Source organism: Ornithorhynchus anatinus, chromosome 4, assembly GCF_004115215.2.
Source record: "Ornithorhynchus anatinus isolate Pmale09 chromosome 4, mOrnAna1.pri.v4, whole genome shotgun sequence".
NCBI lineage: Eukaryota > Metazoa > Chordata > Mammalia > Monotremata > Ornithorhynchidae > Ornithorhynchus > Ornithorhynchus anatinus.
This window is the reverse complement of record NC_041731.1, coordinates 88,333,237-88,352,504: the sequence shown is the minus strand read 5'-3', so window position 1 is coordinate 88,352,504 and position 19,268 is coordinate 88,333,237. Positions and strand designations below refer to the sequence as shown.

At 41.7% G+C, this 19,268-nt stretch overlaps 1 protein-coding gene across 3 annotated transcripts; it reads left to right on the top strand.

Annotated features, from left to right (window-relative positions):
• The first annotated feature begins 189 nt into the window (after positions 1 to 189).
• Positions 190 to 18,735, top strand: VCAM1 (vascular cell adhesion molecule 1). Of its 3 annotated transcripts, XM_029063701.2 has the most exons (9): positions 196 to 419; positions 1,276 to 1,551; positions 4,469 to 4,789; positions 6,916 to 7,182; positions 7,804 to 8,070; positions 9,805 to 10,071; positions 13,586 to 13,852; positions 15,723 to 15,989; positions 17,694 to 18,735. In XM_029063701.2, the coding sequence occupies exons 1-9, from the start codon at positions 356 to 358 to the stop codon at positions 17,852 to 17,854; spliced, it is 2,157 nt and encodes a 718-aa protein (XP_028919534.1). In that variant the 5' UTR covers positions 196 to 355; the 3' UTR covers positions 17,855 to 18,735. The 3 variants fall into 3 exon arrangements, with proteins under 3 accessions (XP_007663114.1, XP_028919534.1, XP_007663113.2); XM_007664924.4 differs by lacking the exon at positions 7,804 to 8,070 and having other exon boundaries at positions 190 to 419; XM_007664923.3 differs by lacking the exon at positions 15,723 to 15,989 and having other exon boundaries at positions 201 to 419.
• Positions 18,736 to 19,268: the final 533 nt, after the last annotated feature.

Sequence of the window (19,268 nt, the reverse complement as noted above, 5' to 3'; positions counted from 1 at the left end):
GCTTTTGGTTTCTGTGATCAAAATCATAGCATCTCAGGAACAGGATAGGCTCTGACTTGCTTACCTTTCTGCTTGCGGTGCAGTACGTCCAGAGCATAGAGATCTGGCTCGGTGAGCAGCCGAAGGGTTAACCCCATGGGGAACTTGGCTCTGTGACAGATTTTCTGCCTGTTGTCTGGGTTTCCCCGTTAAGGGATTTCCCTCCTCCTTTGCAACCGGCCCCTTTATAAAGAGCAATTTCCATTCCACTTCTGATTCAGGCGGACTCTGAGCTGCAGCTGCTCCCGGCTCTTTCCAAGAAGGCCCAGACAACTGAGATTCGAACTTCACTTTTCCTCCTCAAACCATTTCTAAAATGGCTGGGAAATGTGTCGGACTCGTCCTAGCCACAGAAGCAATTTTGCTGGCGCTGGTGACCTGTGAGTTTTTCTCTTTGATTCATTTCAATCACTAACAAATCGTGGTCAGTGACTTTAACTAATGATACTTTATAATGCAGCCAAGAAATAGGTACTGGGCTTCAAAAACAGGTGGAACTGTAAACAGTAAACATGTGTCACTTTCAAAGTGATTTTGAAATAGTTACAATTTATTTTAGTGACTGTCTTTCCCCTGACTGCCACCAGAATGTTAACTCCTTGACGGCAGCAATCAAGACGATTGATTATCAGCTGTGTGATTTCGGGCAAGTCACCTAACTTCTCTGAGCCTCATTTACTTCATCTATAAAATGGGGATTAAGACTGTGAGCCCCACGTGGGACAACCTGATTACCTTGTATCTACCCCAGTGCTTAGAACACTGCTTGGCACATAGTAAGTGCTTAACAAATACCATCATCATTATCATGCTGTGCTCTCCCAAAAGTTTTCTGCACAGAGCAGGCACTCAATAAATATTTTTGATTGATGATTGATTCATCAAACTGTAGTCAGATGAGGGCATTATTTCCCAACTAGAAGGGCTGGAGTGGGCTGTTTAGGTAACTTTGGTGGGTCTTCCTCAGCTAGGGTAACAGTTTTGTCACAATTGAGGATGAAATCAATATTGCTGGTAGAAATCAGCTCTGCTAAACCAGAGGAAAGCTCTGCTGTGTTTGCCAAGGAAAGATGATTCCAGCACTTCTCTCGATGGCTTGTGTAGAATTTCTTTGCCTGCAAGCACATGTGGGGAGCAGATCAGCTTGAACATAGTTTGCATGCTGGGTTTGAGAGGACAAAAGGGAAAGAGAATATAGAGTGAGTTGTAAGTCTGTTTCTCTTTACATATTTTCAGCTGAAACTTTTAAGGTTGAGATCACACCGGGACCCAAAATCGCCGCTCAGATTGGCAATGTAACCGTGTTGACCTGCATAGCTACTGGGTGTGCGGCTCCAACTTTCTCTTGGAGAACCCAGATAGACAGTCCTCTGGGTGGGGATTTAGAACAAGGAGTGAACAAGTCCATCTTGACCATGAACCCCGTGGACTTCAAGAATGAACACTCTTACTTGTGTACCGCCTCTTGTGATACTAAGAAAATGGAGAGGGCCATCCAGGTGGAGCTTTACTGTAAGTGATTTTGTCTTTTCTGTGCATATGGTTTAAGGTGGTTTCATGGAGAAAAATGATTTGATGGTGTCTGATTGAGTAAACAGCCTTTAAATTCCTGGGCCTTGTTTCTAGGCCATGTTGCCAAAGGACGCTGCTGGTAGGATTCCAGATTCTTTGTTATGGAGATCGCTCCTTAAAATTCTTAATCAGGAATCAGGGGTGGAATGGGATCGGGAAATCTCTAATGCCATCACTTTTTGACTGAGCTTGGGGCCAGATTCTTTCTCCCTTGCCTGTCGCTTTAGCTTATTATAGTGTCATTGGAAACTAGAGTCTTTGTTAACGCCATCAAAGCCCTGGTACTCATTTACAAAATATTTGGTGGACTAAATGTTTAGTGCCTTACACTCAGAAGGTGCTCAATAAATACTATCGTTATTACTACTAAAAGCAGCATAACCTAGAGGAAAAAGCACAGCACCAGGAGTCAGAGGACCTGGATCTAACCCTGGCTCTGTCTTCTGCCTGCTGTGTAACCTTGGGTAAGTCATTTAGCTTCTCTGTACCTTAGTTTCCTCATCTGTAAAATGGAGATTCAATATGGTTCACCTTCCTCCTTAGCCTGTGAGCATCATGTGGGAAAGGAACTGCATCTGATCTGATTGTATTCATTCATTCAATAGTATTTATTGAGCGCTTACTCTGTGCAGAGCACTGTATTAAGCCCTTGGAATGTACAATTTGGCAACAGATAGAGAAAATCCCTGCCCAGTAAGGGGCTCACAGTCTAAATGAGGGAGACAGACAGCAAAGAATTTGTACCTACCCTAGTGTTTGGCACAAAACTTGGCATAGAGTAAGTGCTTAACAAACACCACCCTCATGATCATTATTACTAATTAACTGCTAAATCAATTTTGCATTACTAGTGTTTATACCAAAAACATATTAGCCGAGGAAAATGTTTCTTGACACTCAGGTGGCACTTCCGTATAAAATCACTGAAGCCAGGTTCTTCTCAATGGTTATTCATCATGGTGAATTCATTCATTCAATTGTATTTATTGAGCACTTACTGTGTTCAAAGCACTGTGCTAAGCACTTGGAAAGTACTGTTCAGCAATACAGAGAGACAATCCCTATCCATACAGGGCTTACAGTCTAGAAGGAGAGGAGACAGACATCAAAACAAGTAAACAGGCTTCAATATAATAAAATAGAATTATAGATATATACACAGCAGAACAAGTAAACAGGAATCAATATAAATAAATAGAATTAAGGATATGTACCTATATATATGAGTACTGCGGGGTGGAGAGAGGAGAGCAGTGCAAAGGGAGTGAATCAAGGTGATACGGAGAGGAGGGGGAGCTGAAAAAAGGGGGAGCTTAATCTGGGAAGGCCACTTGGAGGAGATGAGCCTTCAGTAGGGCTTTAAAGGGAGGGAAGTGTGATTATTTGGTGGATTTGAGGAGGGAGGGCGTTCCAGGCCAGAGGTAGGACATGGGTCAGGGGTTGATAGTGGGACTGGCGAGAACAAGGCACAGTGAGAAAGTTAGCACCAAAGGAGCAGAGTGTGCGGGCTGGGCTGTAGAAGGAGAGAAGGGAGGTGAGGTAAGAAGGGGCAAGTTGATGGAGAGTTTTGAAACCAATAGTGAGGAATTTTTTGTTTGATAAAGGAGATTGATAGACAACCACTGGAAATTTTTAAGGAGCGGGGGTGACATACCCAGAGTGTTTCTGTAGAAAGATAATCCAGGCAGCAGAGTAGTATGGACTGAAGTGGGGAGAGACAGGAAGTTGGGTGGTCAGAAAGGAGGCTGATGCAGTAATCCAGTCAGGATGGGATGAGTGATTGTACTAATGTGGTAGCAGTTTGAATGTAGAGGAAAGGGTGGATCTTGGAGATGTGAAGGTGAGACCGGCAGGCTTTAGTGATGGTGAATGGGAGAGAGAGTGGCTATCAGCTACAAGCTATGTTTGGAAAAGAGAATGAGTGCCTCAAAAGGAAGGCTCTTTATCTTCTGAGCAAATAAGGCACTTGGTAATATTCCATAAAATTGAGCTTTCCCTCCTAGTTGTACATTCCTTACAGTGGATGAGACAAAGATTTAACAGCAAAAGAAAGGAGTATAGAGATCTCCTTCTGTTTCTCAGCAACCAAACAGGGCGTTGCTCAGTTTACTTTTCCTCACAAATAAAGAAGAGGTGTAAGATTTAAGAGGAAAAAGTAGGCTTGTCTATCTAATCTCATCTCCCTCCTATTAGGTTGCAAGTGTTTTACAAACTCCTTGAAGTGATGAGTGATGTCTTCAACACATATTTCCCCATCCTGCAAAGCCCCACTCAGTTTCTCGCAAAAATGGGACTTTTATTTTAATGAAATTGATAAGGAGGGGGCAAAGGAGACATAAGATTTGAACAATGACAATAAGAAAATTAAAACAACCTAAAAGTAAATCCTGAAGACACTTTTTGTTTAGAGAAAAATGGTTTGAGCAAATTACTTATATGGATTGTTTAGCTTAACAAGACTCTGGTTTTAGGACATTAGTACACCCTTCATTTAGCTGCCCCTATTTCCATCTTCATGCTACCTATTTCAAAGCTGCCTAGTTTAGCTACTAATTGCAATAGAAGCAGTAGTTTCTCTAAGACATTTCTGTGAAAGAGCACAGGTGTTACATCTCCTTTCAGAACATTAGGAATGTAATGGGTCCTCTGAAAGACTATTTAATCTTGCTACCAATCTACAGACAAGAAAAGACTAAAACCATGGCAGAAACTGAGAGGCATCCACAGAGAACTAAGAGGTTGTTTTTGTTTTTCATTCTCCTTGGTTGTAATTGTTGGCTTCATCCAAGAATGCTGTAAATGCACTTGTGGGACTAATAACGGAGAGCATATACTCAGATTTCTTTGTCCATTGCAGCTTTCCCCCATGATCCAGTGATTACAATGAGTGACTTTCTGGAGGTGGGGAAACCTGCTACCATCACCTGCCAAGTCTCCCAGGTGTATCCATCGGAACGCTTGAAGATTGAACTCCTGAAAGATGGGCACATCATCAGGGAAAAAGAGTTTTTCATGGATGAGGAGAAGAAATCTCTGGAGACCAAGAGCTTGGAGGTGACGATTACCCCCACCACTCTTGACATTGGGAAATCGATCACATGTCAGGCTGAATTACCTATTGTTGACATGGAGTTTTTTCCCAAGCTGAGGAAAACCACACAGAAACTCCCTATTAATAGTAAGTATAGTTTCCTTGTGATCAAAGTTTCAGTTGGAATTTATTGACTCAACTGGGCAGGAAGTGATATTGAAAGGCAATAGGAGGAGATTGGGTTTTTTTGTCTTCACCTTTTGTTTTCGTTGGGAAATCGATCACATGTCAGGCTGAATTACCTATTGATGACATGGAGTTTTTTCCCAAGCTGAGGAACACCACACAGAAACTCCCCATTTATAGTAAGTATATTTTCCTTTCGATCAAAGTTTCAGTTGGAATTTATTGACTCAACTGGGCAGGAAGTGATATTGAAAGGCAATAGGAGGAGATTGGGTTTTTTTGTCTTTACATTCATATTTTTCTGGAGCTATTTCCATCATGATTCCCTGAGACATGAATTTTGTTCTCCAATGAAGCGGCCTAGTGATGAATGAACATAATGAGTCAACCAGACTGAGTAAATAAATATGCCTTTTGGTCCTTATAATTCCTAGCCCATCTAGAAAGCTTCTAGAGTTAATGTACTCAACTCTGCTGCACCAGCACTATCCACAACCAAGTTGTATTCCCCACAACAAAATGTAGCCTATAATACAGAAATGTAAAGGGCCAAAAGAAGGACTGGTTTGGAAAGGATTTTTAAAATATAAGATAGGTCTGGGGCCTGACGTACAATTTAAATATAATTTGGGCTGCTATCAAAATGAGTAAAGGAATTATTCTTTGGTCCTCGGCCTCCCTAGACACCTCTTCTTATTTTGTTTATTTGAGTTCTCAAATTTAAATTGGTAATTCTGGGTTAAAGCTGAAATGAATCCTTGGCTTGGGGAAACTGAGGGGTGCTTACTCAATTACTAAGTGAATTGGAATTTGACACTAAAATAATGATAACTCATTTGAATCTTTCGAAAAATGGGTTTTTCACTTTTGGGGGGGGTGTTTGGTCTGAAAGATTCATTCTGCTTCAGGTATGAAGACTTTCAGCCCCTTTCCCCTGCTCCCCTCAGCCCCCACCACCAGAAAAGACTTTAGTTTGATATGCAGGGCATTATTTTTCAATAGTGTTTTTTATAATCATACTATATATAATCATATATGTATAGTTGAGCAATGCTGTTGATCCACTGGGAAGAGTATCTATCTGGGAAGCAGGAGACCTGAGTTATAGTCAGAACTCCATAGGGTGAATAGGCCCATCAGTAATCTTGAAGAATGGCTAGGGAGGGGAGCCAAAATTGCCCTAGCCACCAAGGCAGCCACTGACTGCATCATGATATGTGGGAGAAGTAGCATGGCCTAGCAGGGAATGGCCTGGGAGTCAGAAGATCATGGGTTCTAATCCTGGCTCTGCCACTTGTTTTCTGTGTGAATTTGTGCAAGTCACTTAATTTCTCTGGGCCTCAGTTCCCTCATTTGTAAAATGGGGATTTAAACTGTGAGCTCTATGTGGGACAGGGACTGTGTCCAACCCGATTAATTTGTATCTGCTCCATTGCTTAGAACAGTGTCTGGCACATAGGAAGAGCTTAACAAATACCATAAAATAGAAATGGGGATACTTGGGCCAAAAATGGGTTCTTCAAATCCCAGCCTGCTTCCCCTTTGTCCACCAACTTGCTTGTCACATTCTGGGGGCCCCCGGGAACATAACTAGGCCAGGAATGGTAAGTGGGAGTGAGAACTCTGAGTGCTCTTATCAATTCCTCAGGGCAGACTCTTGGTTCTCAAGCTTTAGGATTAAAGCATGAGTGTCACCCCAACAGGGGGACTCTCCATCATCATTTATTCAGTGGTTCTGCTTTAAGAAGTTTAGTTCACCTGGAGACGTCTATGGATGAGAGATCAAAAAGCATCAGGAGTAACCATCTATGCCTCTAGACTGTAAGTGTGTTGTAAGCAGGGAACGGGTCAACCCATACTGTCATTTTATACTCTTCCAAGTGGTGAGTGCAGTGCTTTGCAAGCAGCAAGTAATACCATTGATTGATTGATTGATCCCAGGGAAATAGGGTTTGTGCCACTCTGGGGTTAACTACAGAAATCCCATTACTATTGCTGACAGGACATCTCTTGCCCCCCAGACACCCAGCATATGCCAGGGTAGTGGTGCCACAAGTTATACTCATGCGGTGGTTCTGCCTTTTCAGCTGCACCAAAGAATACAGTTGTCTCCGTCACCCCCTCCACTGTCATACAGGAAGGTAACTATGTGATGATGACATGTTCCAGTGAAGGCCTTCCTGCTCCAGAGATTTCTTGGAGTAAGAAACAGAAAGATGGGAATCTGGAAATTCTTTCCCATAATGCAACTCTCATTCTAAATGCTGCGATGACAGCAGATTCTGGACTGTATGTGTGTGAAGGAACTAATCGGGTTGGCAAAGATAAAAAAGAAGTGGAATTGATTGTTCAAGGTAAGAGGAATGAATTAATTGTTACTAATTATGAAAATAATAAAGGACTGAATTGGTGTTTAGGGTGCAGGAAAACAAGTGTCAGGAAAGCAAATGGCAAATGGTTAATTATTTCTCAAAGAACACTATAGTTCCAAATAGTATAAAAGTAGATTTGGCATTAAACTGGACATTTTAGCTATGGCTTTTGCTGAACGCACAATACTGATCTAATCTCCTATAATGTCATTTAAAAGATACTTTATGTAGGAGTCAAATAAGGTATTATTCCCAGCCATCAGATGATAAGTAGCATCTGTAGTAGATGATACGTAGATCAAAAAGCATCAGGAGTAACCATCTATGCCTCTAGACTGTAAGTGTGTTGTAAGCAGGGAACGGGTCAACCCATACTGTCATTTTATACTCTTCCAAGTGGTGAGTGCAGTGCTTTGCAAGCAGCAAGTAATACCATTGATTGATTGATTGATCCCAGGGAAATAGGGTTTGTGCCACTCTGGGGTTAACTACAGAAATCCCATTACTATTGCTGACAGGACATCTCTTGCCCCCCAGACACCCAGCATATGCCAGGGTAGTGGTGCCACAAGTTATACTCATGCGGTGGTTCTGCCTTTTCAGCTGCACCAAAGAATACAGTTGTCTCCGTCACCCCCTCCACTGTCGTACAGGAAGGTAACTATGTGATGATGACATGTTCCAGTGAAGGCCTTCCTGCTCCAGAGATTTCTTGGAGTAAGAAACAGAAAGATGGGAATCTGGAAATTCTTTCCCATAATGCAACTCTCATTCTAAATGCTGCGATGACAGCAGATTCTGGACTGTATGTGTGTGAAGGAACTAATCGGGTTGGCAAAGATAAAAAAGAAGTGGAATTGACTGTTCAAGGTAAGAGGAATGAATTAATTGTTACTAATTATGAAAATAATAAAGGACTGAATTGGTGTTTAGGGTGCAGGAAAACAAGTGTCAGGAAAGCAAATGGCAAATGGTTAATTATTTCTCAAAGAACACTATAGTTCCAAATAGTATAAAAGTAGATTTGGCATTAAACTGGACATTTTAGCTATGGTTTTTGCTGAACGCACAATACTGATCTAATCTCCTATAATGTCATTTAAAAGATATTTTATGTAGGAGTCAAATAAGGTATTATTCCCAGCCATCAGATGATAAGTAGCATTTATTCAGCACCTACCGTCCATAGAGACCTGTACTAGACACTTGCAAGAATACAATAAAATTAAGGTGCTGCCTCTGCTCTAGGGCAACAGCAAGGAATAATTAATAATGTCTTTCAACATCTTTAACACCTCATTTCATCTTTCTCCCTGCCTCACAGCAGGGTCTGTTAAGTTTCTCTAGAGACCGGCTAACCTCGTCACCAAACCCACCGGTGTCAGATCCAGAGCCAGATCTAGATCAAATCTAGAGACTTCTTCCTGCTAAGGCCGGGAAAGATGATGCCCTATTGCCTCTGAACAATTTTTTCTTCTAATGCACATTCACTGTTATTAAATACTACTATTTTATATAATGAACTAGATCCTTTATTCAATACAGATGGGGAAGCAGCATGGCCTAGTGGATAAATCACAGGCCTGTGAGTCAGAATTAGCTAGGTTCTAATCCCAGGTCGGCCACTTTTCTGCTGCTTGACCCCCATTTTACAGATGTGGTAACTGAGGCACAAAGAAGCGAAGTTGCTTGCCCAGGGTCATCCAGCAGACAAGTTGCAGAGCCAGAATTACAACCCAGGTTCTTCTAGCTCACAGGCCCATGCTCTACCCACTAGGCCAACAATTTTTCGATCTGAGGACTCTGACTCATCCTGAGTTCCTCTGTCCCCACAGCAGGTGAGAATGCTTGTGCACCTCTCTGCTTTTGTGCATCCTAAATGAGAAACCAATTATGAAGAGATGCAGCAAGGTCTAGTGGAAAGAGTATAGATTTGGGTATAAGGGGACCTGGGTTCTAAGCCCTGTTCCAGCACTTGCCAGCTGAGTGACCTTGGGAAAGTCACTAACCTTCTTTCTAGCTCAGTTTCCTCATCTGTAAAATGGGAGAAAATACTTGCTCTGCCTTCCTCTTAGACCGTGAGCCCCATGTGGGTCTGAGACTGTGTCTGATCTGATTGCACTGTATCAACCCCAATCTTGGCACCTACTAAGCCCTTAACAAATACCACACTTATAATCATTACTACTCTTACCATGAAAGACCCTCTGGAAATAAGAGTGAAGGTCATTATGCACTTAATGTTATGACATTCTAATTACATAGTCTACCCTACAAAATGAATACCTTTTCCCTATTCCACTAAGTCCACAAAATAAGGAAAAAAGATGACATTTTGGGACTGATTGAAATGCTCTCAAGGCACAGCAGGCTACTGTAATTAAAGAAAAAATGAGTTTCTATCAATCAACTGTATTTATTGAGCACTTACTACATACAGAGCACTGTACTAAACATTTGAGAACAGTATAACAATATAATAATTCACTGACCACAAAGAGCTTTCAGTCTAGAAGAGGAATTTACAGTCTATAGGGATTCTAGAATTCTCAGTTACTAGGATTAGATAATCTAATCACTAACCCACTGATTCTTTATTTTTAGTCGCACCAAGGAATACAGTCATCTCTGGAGCTCCCACCACTACCGTGCAGGAAGGTGATTATGTGACAATGTCATGTTCCAGTGATGGCCTTCCGGCTCCAGAGATTTCTTGGAGTAAAAAACTGGATAATGGGGTTCTGGAATTTCTTTCCCAGAATGCAACTCTCACTTTCAATGCTACAGTGACAGAAAATTCTGGAATTTATGTGTGTGAAGGAAGTAACAAGGCTGGCAAAGAAAGAAAAGAGGTGGAGTTAATCATTCAAGGTTAGTAGTGCACAAGTGATGAATTAATACCATTCTGGTTCCATTGGATCTGAAATTCCTTTTGACTTTCGGTGTCTATTATTGAGCATACATCAGGTGAAGGGTCATTTGAGAAAGTTGAGTAGTGTTAGGACAATACTGGTTTGGAAGAGCCCAAAGAGCCCCTTGAGGCTGGGTCAGTTCTGGGCTTATTTTTCTAAAATGTCATTTGGCATACATTTTTTCCACTACTCAAAAACCTCCAGTGTTAACGATTTCTCTCAATATCAAATAGAAGCTCTGCAACTCTCTCCCTCTTACACATCAGCTCTCTTCTTCTGCTTCATCACAAGTCACACTCTTTCCTCACCTCTAGCTAGGCTTCTCACTATGCCTCATTCTTGGACTCGCCTGTCTCCAACCCTTGCTCATGCACTTCTTCCATCCTAGAACTCCCTCCTGCTTCAAATGGACTAGATTACTAGCATTTTTGCAGCCCTTCTAAAAGCCTCCCCGAGGAGACATTTCCAGTTAAGTTCCACTTTTCCTGGTCACATCAATCCAACAATCAACCTTAGCACTTATGCTTGCAACTGTTGCTTCCTTCACTCATTCATTATGTCTATACACCCATCAATAATAATAGTAATAATAATTTTGGTATTTGTTAAACTCTTACTCTATAATAATAATTATAATAATGGCATTTGTTAAGCGCTTACTATGTGCAAAACACTGTTCTAAGATCTGAGGAGGACACATGGTGATCAGGTTGTCTCACATGGGGCTCACATTCTTAATGCCCATTTTACAGATGAGGTAACTAAGGCACAGAGAAGTTAAGTGATTTGCCCAAAGTCACATAGCTGACAAGAGGTGGAGCCAGGATTTGAACCCATGATCTCTGACTCCCCAGCCTGTGCTTCTTCCACTGAGCCACGCTGTCAAGCACTGTACTAAGCACTGGAGTGGATACAAGATAATTATGTGTCAAGCACTGCATTTCCTGCTGCTACATGCAAGATAATCAGGTCCCACATGGGTCTCACAATCTAAGTAGGAAGGAGAAGAGGAGTTGAATCCCCATTTTGCACATGAGGGAACTGAGGCACAGAGAAGTTAAATGACTTACCCAAGGTCACGCAGCAGTTAACTGCAGAACCAGAATTAAAACCCAGGGCTTCTTACTCCCAGGTCTTTGTCCTTTCCACTAGGTCATGCTGCTCAGTCAGCAGTAGTACTTACTGAGGGCCTACTGTGTATGCTGTACTAAGTGTTGGAGAGATTACAATAGATTAGCTGCTTGAACCCTGCCCTCAAGCAGTTTACAGTGTAGATGGGGAGACAGACACTAAAATAAATAACAGATAAGAGAGTGATATAGAGAATAAAGATATGTACATGAAGGCAAGAGGAGGAGTGTTGTGTGTACATAAGTGCTTAGATGGCACCCAAGTGCTGAATTGGAAGTTGAGGGATAAAAAGTGGGGAGATCAGAAAACCACCAGGAAGACCTCCTGGAGGAGATGGGATTTCAAATGGGCTTTAAAGATGGGGAAAGCAGTGGTCTGCTAGGTGTTCAGGGTATAAATGGGAGAGCAGAGAGATTGGAAACAAAAAGCTGGGGAATAGTCAAGCTGGGGTATGAAAAACCTGGAACAGTGCAGTGGCAGTCTGGAGAAGAAAGGGCAGATGCTGGAAATGTAGAGGAGCAGTGTGACCTAGTGGATAGAGCATGGGCCTGGAAGTCAGAAGGACCTGGTTTCTAATTCTGGCTCTGTCTCTTATCTGCTGTGTGACCTTGGGCAAGTCACTTCACTTCTCTGTGCCTCAGTTGCCTCATCCATAAAATGGGGATTAAAACTGTGAGCCCCATAGGAGACATGGACTGGGTCCTACCTGATTAGGTTGTATCTACCCCAGCACTTAGTACAGTGCCAGGCACATAGAAAGTGCTTATAAAATACCGTTAAAAAAAGAGAAGAAAATGGACAAGATTTAATAACAGACTGAATGTGAGAATTGAAAAAGAGGGAGTCTAGGATTGAGGGATTGAGAGATGAGGAGGATGGTGGTGTTGTTAACTGTGATCCCTGCCTGGAGAAGAGGATTTGGGAGGAAAGATGAGAAGGAGTTCAGTTTTGGATATGTTGAAATTGAGTTAATGATGACACATCCACTTAGAGATATTTTGGAGGCAGGAGGAAATGTGAGATTACAGAGGAAAGGGAGGTCAGGGCCAGCCAGGGATAATGAGTAATTTATTTTCTCAATTTACATCAAATTAATCTTATTTATCATTTCATTTTCCTGCCACCAGTCACTGGGGAATTCTTTCTTTTTCCTCGTGTATTTATAAATTACTCATATCTGTTCAATTTTGAAACCTTTGAGGGCTGAGACCATGTTTCTTACTCAGTTGTACTCACCAAGCACTCAGTACAGTTCTCTACACCTAGTAGGTGCTCAATAAGTGCTATTTATTGTTCAAGAGATTGGGGCCTTGTCAGGATCTCAGTAATGCTGTACCATGGTTGACAAACCCAAGATATAGTCTGAGGTCAGGCTGGATTCCCCTGAATTGCTGCTCGAAACAGAATGCCTTCCGCTGCCTTAAAAGACTGCCCTGCCCCATGGAAAGAAGCTGGGACTGGGAGTCAGGAGACCTGGGTTCTAGTTTCGGCTCCACCATGTTCCTGTTGTATCACCCTGGGACAAGTTGCTTAATCTCTCTGTGCTTCATTGTCCCCTGGTGTAAAATAGGGCTAAAGTATTTATTCTTCATCCTCTTTAGACTGTAAGGCCAATGAGGAGCAGGGATACTGTCTGACTTGATTATTGAGATGCAGCGTGGTGTAGTGGATAAAGCATGGGCCTAGGAGTCAGAAGATCATGGGTTCTAATCCTACCTCCACCAGTTGTCTGCTGTGTGACCTTGGGCAAATCACTTCACTTCTCCATGCCTCAGTTACCTCATCTGTAAAAAATGGGGATTAAGAGTGTGAGCCCAATCTGGGACAGGGGCTGTGTTCAACCTGATTAACTTGTATCTACCTCAGCACTTAGGAAAATGCTTGGCACATAGTAAGTGCTTAACAAATATACTAATTTTTAACAAGTACCATACCTCAGTGCTTATTGCAGTACTAAACTCAAAGTACATCTTAACCTCCATCCTGAATGACAGAAATTGGGTTCAATTATTAATTTTTTATCAATTTCAGTGCTTGGTAGTAGAATGTGCTGCATAAATAGCTTTATTATTATTATTAGTGGTATTCCACCCCAAACCTGTGGGACTTCACAAGTGAAAATAAAAATAAAAAGAAGAAGAAACACTTAAGTTCTAATGGTGGGTAATGGCATTCCCTAACCTGACCAGGAAGTTGGGGATTACTTGGAGAATGCTTATTAGAAAGGTACTTTTGAGGAGGGATTGGAAAGTGAAGAGGGATGTTAATAAAATCATCTGTTACAGACATTTCATGGTTCATACTTTACATTTACCAACAGTTCACTTATTTTCTTTCTGCAGTTCCACCCAAAGACACAGTGCTTGTAGCTTTCCCTTCCAACAGTGTTAAAGAAGGAGACACTGTTACTATCTCTTGCACATCTGTGGGTGTTTCTCCCAGCCAAATTGTTTTGAGGAAGAAAGCCAATCCTGGACAGCGAGTACTGGCATCCAGAAATGGTCATTATACTATACGTGATGCTCGGTTAGAAGATGCGGGAATTTATGAATGTGAATCGAAAACTGAGGTTGGACAGCAATTGAGAAGCCTAAAACTTGATGTTAAAGGTTGGTGCACGTATTTTGAAATCTCTAGATTATTGGGTTCCTCAAGGTGAAAGTATCCTCTGAGAATTTGTTGGAGAAATGTGGCTGGTTCTTTTGTATTTGACTGCCACTTCCTAACCCAGTGAGCCTTAAAATGATCAACTAGGAGCTTACCTTAAATCATTAGTGGAGGTGGGATTGTCACTCCTCAACTCCACAGTCACAACAGGGCTGAATTTATGAAGATTTGCTTTTGAAGATTTTAATCTTTAAAGTGTTTGATCAGATCTTCTGAGCTGACTATAGCCATTATATTAGACTACTAGGACTACTACAGGTTCTTCATAAAAAGAACCCAATACAGCAGAGTCAGAAAATAAAAATGGTCATGGCAAAAAACTGGCCAGAAAACCCTTTCCTCTTCTCTTCCTCTCCTCCTTCTCCTTTTTCTTCTTCTTTTCTTCCTCCTTTCCTTCTCTCCTTCTTGTTTCCATCTCTTTGCTCCTCCTCCAGTCTCCTTCCTCCCTTACTTTGCTCAACTCTCAGCAGAGAGTGCCATTCTTCAAACGATTAGTATTTACTTAGTTTTCCAGAGGAACTTTTTTCAGGATAATTATTTTATAGTCCCAGTTGCAGTAAAGTTTCTGCAGCCAATCACCCTCTTCTGAGGAGGAAATGAGAGGGCAGCTGCCCAGGCCCATGGGATTGGATCCGAGAGCAGCTCAAAAATGGATCTACAGCTGCTGCTGCTCCCCAGTGGCTTTGCATACCCTGAGGACAGGCTCTTACTCTTGCCTCAGTCTCTCTCTAATCCCTTCCTTCCTCTCCCAGCTCCCTCCCATAATCTGGTTAAGTGATAAAAAGAAGTTTCTAAATTTACTGATAACCCAGGATGATGCAAAATGCTTAATCCTTAAAGTCTCTATGATATCTAAAGGACACTTGTTGGAGGTCTGAAATTCTACTGAGAAGGATTATTACTGTGTAATTACTGTAGACCTCAAGTTTCGCATGTGCCAAAAATGGACCTTGAAAGGAACTCACGTCAACCTATTAACCATCTACACAACATTTCCCCTCCTATTTTCTTTTAGTGTCCATTTATAACACACGAATCATGTCCAAGTAATTCTCTCCCCCAGAGTAGGTTCAAGTTTCACTTTTGTCCCTTTTTGAATGGATTGGAGAACAGTTTCTCTACCCTATGGCTTATTCATTGGTTCTGCTGGTTTGGGTAAAGTTGAATTAGGAAAAATTCTGGCTGCTTAGAATGGAGGTTCTGGGTTTGCTGCAGCAGAATTCCCACCTACATAGGGCAGCATGCTCTGTGACTCTCATGGAGGGAGCAGGGTATAGGGGCTACTCTTTCTGAGAGATTTGGGGAGACCCAATGTCTATTTTGGAGTTTATCACTCTGTGGTTCTCAACCCACACCAGGAGGGTAATGGGACAGTCAAAATCTGTCTACTGCTCCTCAGTCTTTGTAGACTGAGTTGGTGGTGTTCAGGAAATTACCTGTAATTGGGAGTCGGGTCAGGAGAAGAGTCTTGGAGTCTTAATGACCTCTTAGCCAAGGAAGTTGTCCAGGGAAACTTGGATTGTTATAGTCCAGGCTGAAGATTCCAGTCTTTAAAGCTGCAGAGCTAGTCCTTTCAGGGGACATTATTAGAGAACCTATTTCCTCCATATTTTAAAGGAAAAAATGGAGTTCAAAATGATTGGAAACATGCACCGAGACATTACTAGCTGTGGTCCATAGCATAGGAAAATGACTATTACCAGGCTTAGTTTAGTCAAATCATTCCCACATAAGAAAAGCAGGTATAGATTAGTGAAATTTACCCCATTAAACCAGGCTTTAAACTTGTCCCTGTGTTTTCTGTTTCCACAGTACCTCCTCGAAACACAACAATATTGATTCACCCATCTAGAAATGTAAATGAAGGGGAAAATGTCACCATTACATGTAAAACATTTAGCCATCCACCTGCAGTGATTGTCCTGAAAAAAGTTGATCTGGCAAACGAAGTGTCTATATGTTCAAAGAATGGAACCTTTACTTTATATCATGTCACCCCAAATGACACCGGGGTATACCTGATTAGTGTTTCCAATGAGGTTGGAAACGACTCGGGACAGATTGAAATCTCAGTTAAGAGTATGTGTACATTTGTTTATTCTTTTTATATTCCTTTGTGCTTGGTAGTCTTTCATGACTGAGTCCACAAGATTATTGCGTTCTCAGTGTTTATGCTGAAGCTGTTTTCCTGTAGTAAATATTACCTGAGGGACGTGGCCAAAACCATCACTTGAATGTTTAATTCATTTCCTTTATTTTTCTATTGTCTCACATAATGAGAATTTAGGCAAAACACAGCAAACTCTTCCATCTCTAAATAGCAAGTGAACAGCTTTCCAGATACATAAAGTTCCTTCATCAATGCAAGAGGGCATCAATGGATGCCCTTCTTTCATTGCTGCTCAGGATTCTGAACAAGGATAAGCTAAATATAACCCAGTTTCCTCCAGAGTCTGGGATCCTGGGGATGTTTCTATCTTAGTGCCTTTTGCCTTTGGTGGACCCAGGAGGGGCAAGAATATTTTCAAAGGGTTCTTTCTTGGTGTCCAGAGTAGGGGAAGGAGAGCTTAAGTCCCATTTCTGGCACTCAGGTGGAGGCCAATGAGTTCCTCTCAAAGAACAGTAGTCCAAACTGGAAGTGGGACAAAGGTAGTTCCTCTCAGATCTTCACAATAATAGATTTATCCACAATAGAGTGGATCCTGACCATTGTGCATAAATGAAAGTTTGGCACATTATCAAAGCATCTTCATAATTAAATTTTCAACCATGATCATGGTCTACAGAGTTCAAGCAAAGCCCACTGCAATAATCAGGTTTTTTTAAAAAAAGCATTAGGGTCTAGATTCCCTGCATCTGCGGGTTCTAATGAGACCTGAAAAGTTTAGATGAAATCAAGCTTTTAGCCTGGATTGCCTGGGTAATTGCCCTGGATAATCGTACAACCCTCCGTTTCATTTTGGAAGTGGAGCCTGGTCGTGGAAAGTTTTAGCTGATCATCTAGTCTGTTTCATCATATTCATTATATTTTATGACACCACAGTTCATACCTCTAAGCAATTCCCCTTATGTGCCCAGGTGATTGAACTCGCCCCTCTAATGTTGCCTGGGTAACTCTCTGGACCGCTAATTTTAGGTTATGAGTGAAGCTGCAGGTGGTTGAGAGATGAGAGACAAACTGACAGAGAAACCAATAAACTTAATATATTATTCATTCCTACTGGGCATAGAGACACCCAGGCCCAACACATAGCCGGTACCGATAACTAAACCATAATGGTGGCACTGAAAGGTGGGACATTGAATAGAGTGACTCATCATGAATGCTCTGAGTAATTGAGGAGCCGCATAGCCTAGTGGAAAGAGCATGGGCCTGGGAGTCAGAGGAACCGGGTTCTAAACATGGCTCTCACACTTGCCTGCTATCTCACCTTAGGCAAGTCACCTCACAGTGCCTCAGTTTCCTCATCTGTAAAATGGGGATTTAATGCCTGTTCTCCCTCCTACTTAAACTGTGAGCCCTTGTGGTACAGGGACTCCCCGACCTGATTAACTCATATCTACCTCAGCATTTAGACAGTGCTTGACACACAGTAAGGGCTTAACAAATATAATAATAATATTAACAATAATAATATAGTTTTTGTTGGAATTATCTGAATTGTTGCTTTAGTGCTCTTCATTTTGGCTGCAAAGATGCGAATAGGCCTTTCAGATGAATGCTAGGCTTACCATTATTTGCAGTAATTATTCTCAACATCCTCACCTTTTCTTCCTTTCTAGGAAGGGAAAACCACATAGACTACTTTTCTCCTGAACTTGTTGCACTCTACTGCGTCGCCTCCCTCATCATCCCAAGCGTCGGAATGATCATTTTCCTCGTGAGGAAAGCCAATGTCAAGGGTTCCTACAGCCTGGTAGATGCACTCAAATCCAAAGTGTAGCTTTCAAGCCTTCTGCAAGAGACAGTGGGGGTGTCTATCACCTGAACCCAATATGGACTCCGGCCATAACCTTGGACTCTGCCTGTGGTGATCACATGACCTCAGTCTCCTATCTGTGGTAATCACATGGAAGCAAATGTTTGCAGAGTGTTTGCACTTAGTGCTACAGGCTGGAAGCCAGTGGGAAATCCCTGGGAAATTAATCCCTGGGCGGATTTCTTCAGCCGTAAGAGCAGAGTGGAGGCAACTCTGATTCTGATGTAAATTTAGCGTTCTCAGTTCTTGTACATATGTATGATAAATGTTCCAGTTCCACTGAAGATTAGTTTGGAATAAAACAATTTTGCTCAGAAATATCTTCCAAAGAAGATTGTCAAATACTGTTTTGCTTAATACATTTAGATAATAGTTGACCTTTAATTTTGATTGTTCATATCTCGTTAACATTTATGAATTATGTCTTTTTTTGCAGTCCTAATTCCTCTTCGAGCAAATTCATTTCTCTAGCAGTACTGAAAGTGATATTATGCTTGGTAAAAATGCCAGCATTTCAGAACCCCAGCAAATTTACCAAATGTACACTTGCTTGGCTTTCAGGTACAATCATCAGAAATGACCAGTGGTGGCCCTTACCACCTATGAAGGGGAAAGTTCATGGTAAATAGAAAAGTTTTATGGTCCTTCAGTACTCTCATGGAACTTGCCCTCAACTTCTAGTTACAGTTAGTCTCCAGGACCAAGCTCCTCACTAGAGTAGTCACTTGGACTACAGATACGGTACGGTTGTGGTATTTTCAGAAAGCAGAATCCTGGGTAATTTTGACTCTGTGTCTCTCGTGAATGTTCAGTCTGTGAATAGTAAACTGGTTAAAATTGTGAAACTGGAGGCTGCGTGTTTATTTTCTCTTCAGTCACTGGATCTTTTTAACTGGAAGCATTTTGGCATCCAGATCACCGGAATGAAAACCCGTCATACGGGAAAAAGATAAGGAACTGGAAAAGTTGGCAGACTAATGATGTTCAAGTATTTTAAAGTTATTACTCAGGGTCATCTGATTTCCAACTGCAGGGAGGACAAACCAGAGGCAGTAGGCCTAAATGCATCATAAAAGAATTTATCTTATATAAGACTTCCCTGTCAATAATGAACAATTAGCCTTTGGAAGGAGGATGTGGAATTTACTGGAGACCATTAGAAAGAGGATGGATCTCATCTGTGTCACTGCCTGAAAGTTGAAAAATGTTACAAGAACCTCTCGACTCTTGTGATTGGCAGTGCAGGGATGAAGGAGAGGAGCCCAGTGGGCTGGTCTTGAGAACCTTAGTGAGGAACAAGGAAGGGTTGTTTTCTGTTAGGATGTATTTGAAGTGAAATCACAATCAATCAATCAGTCAGTCAATCGGTGATATTTAT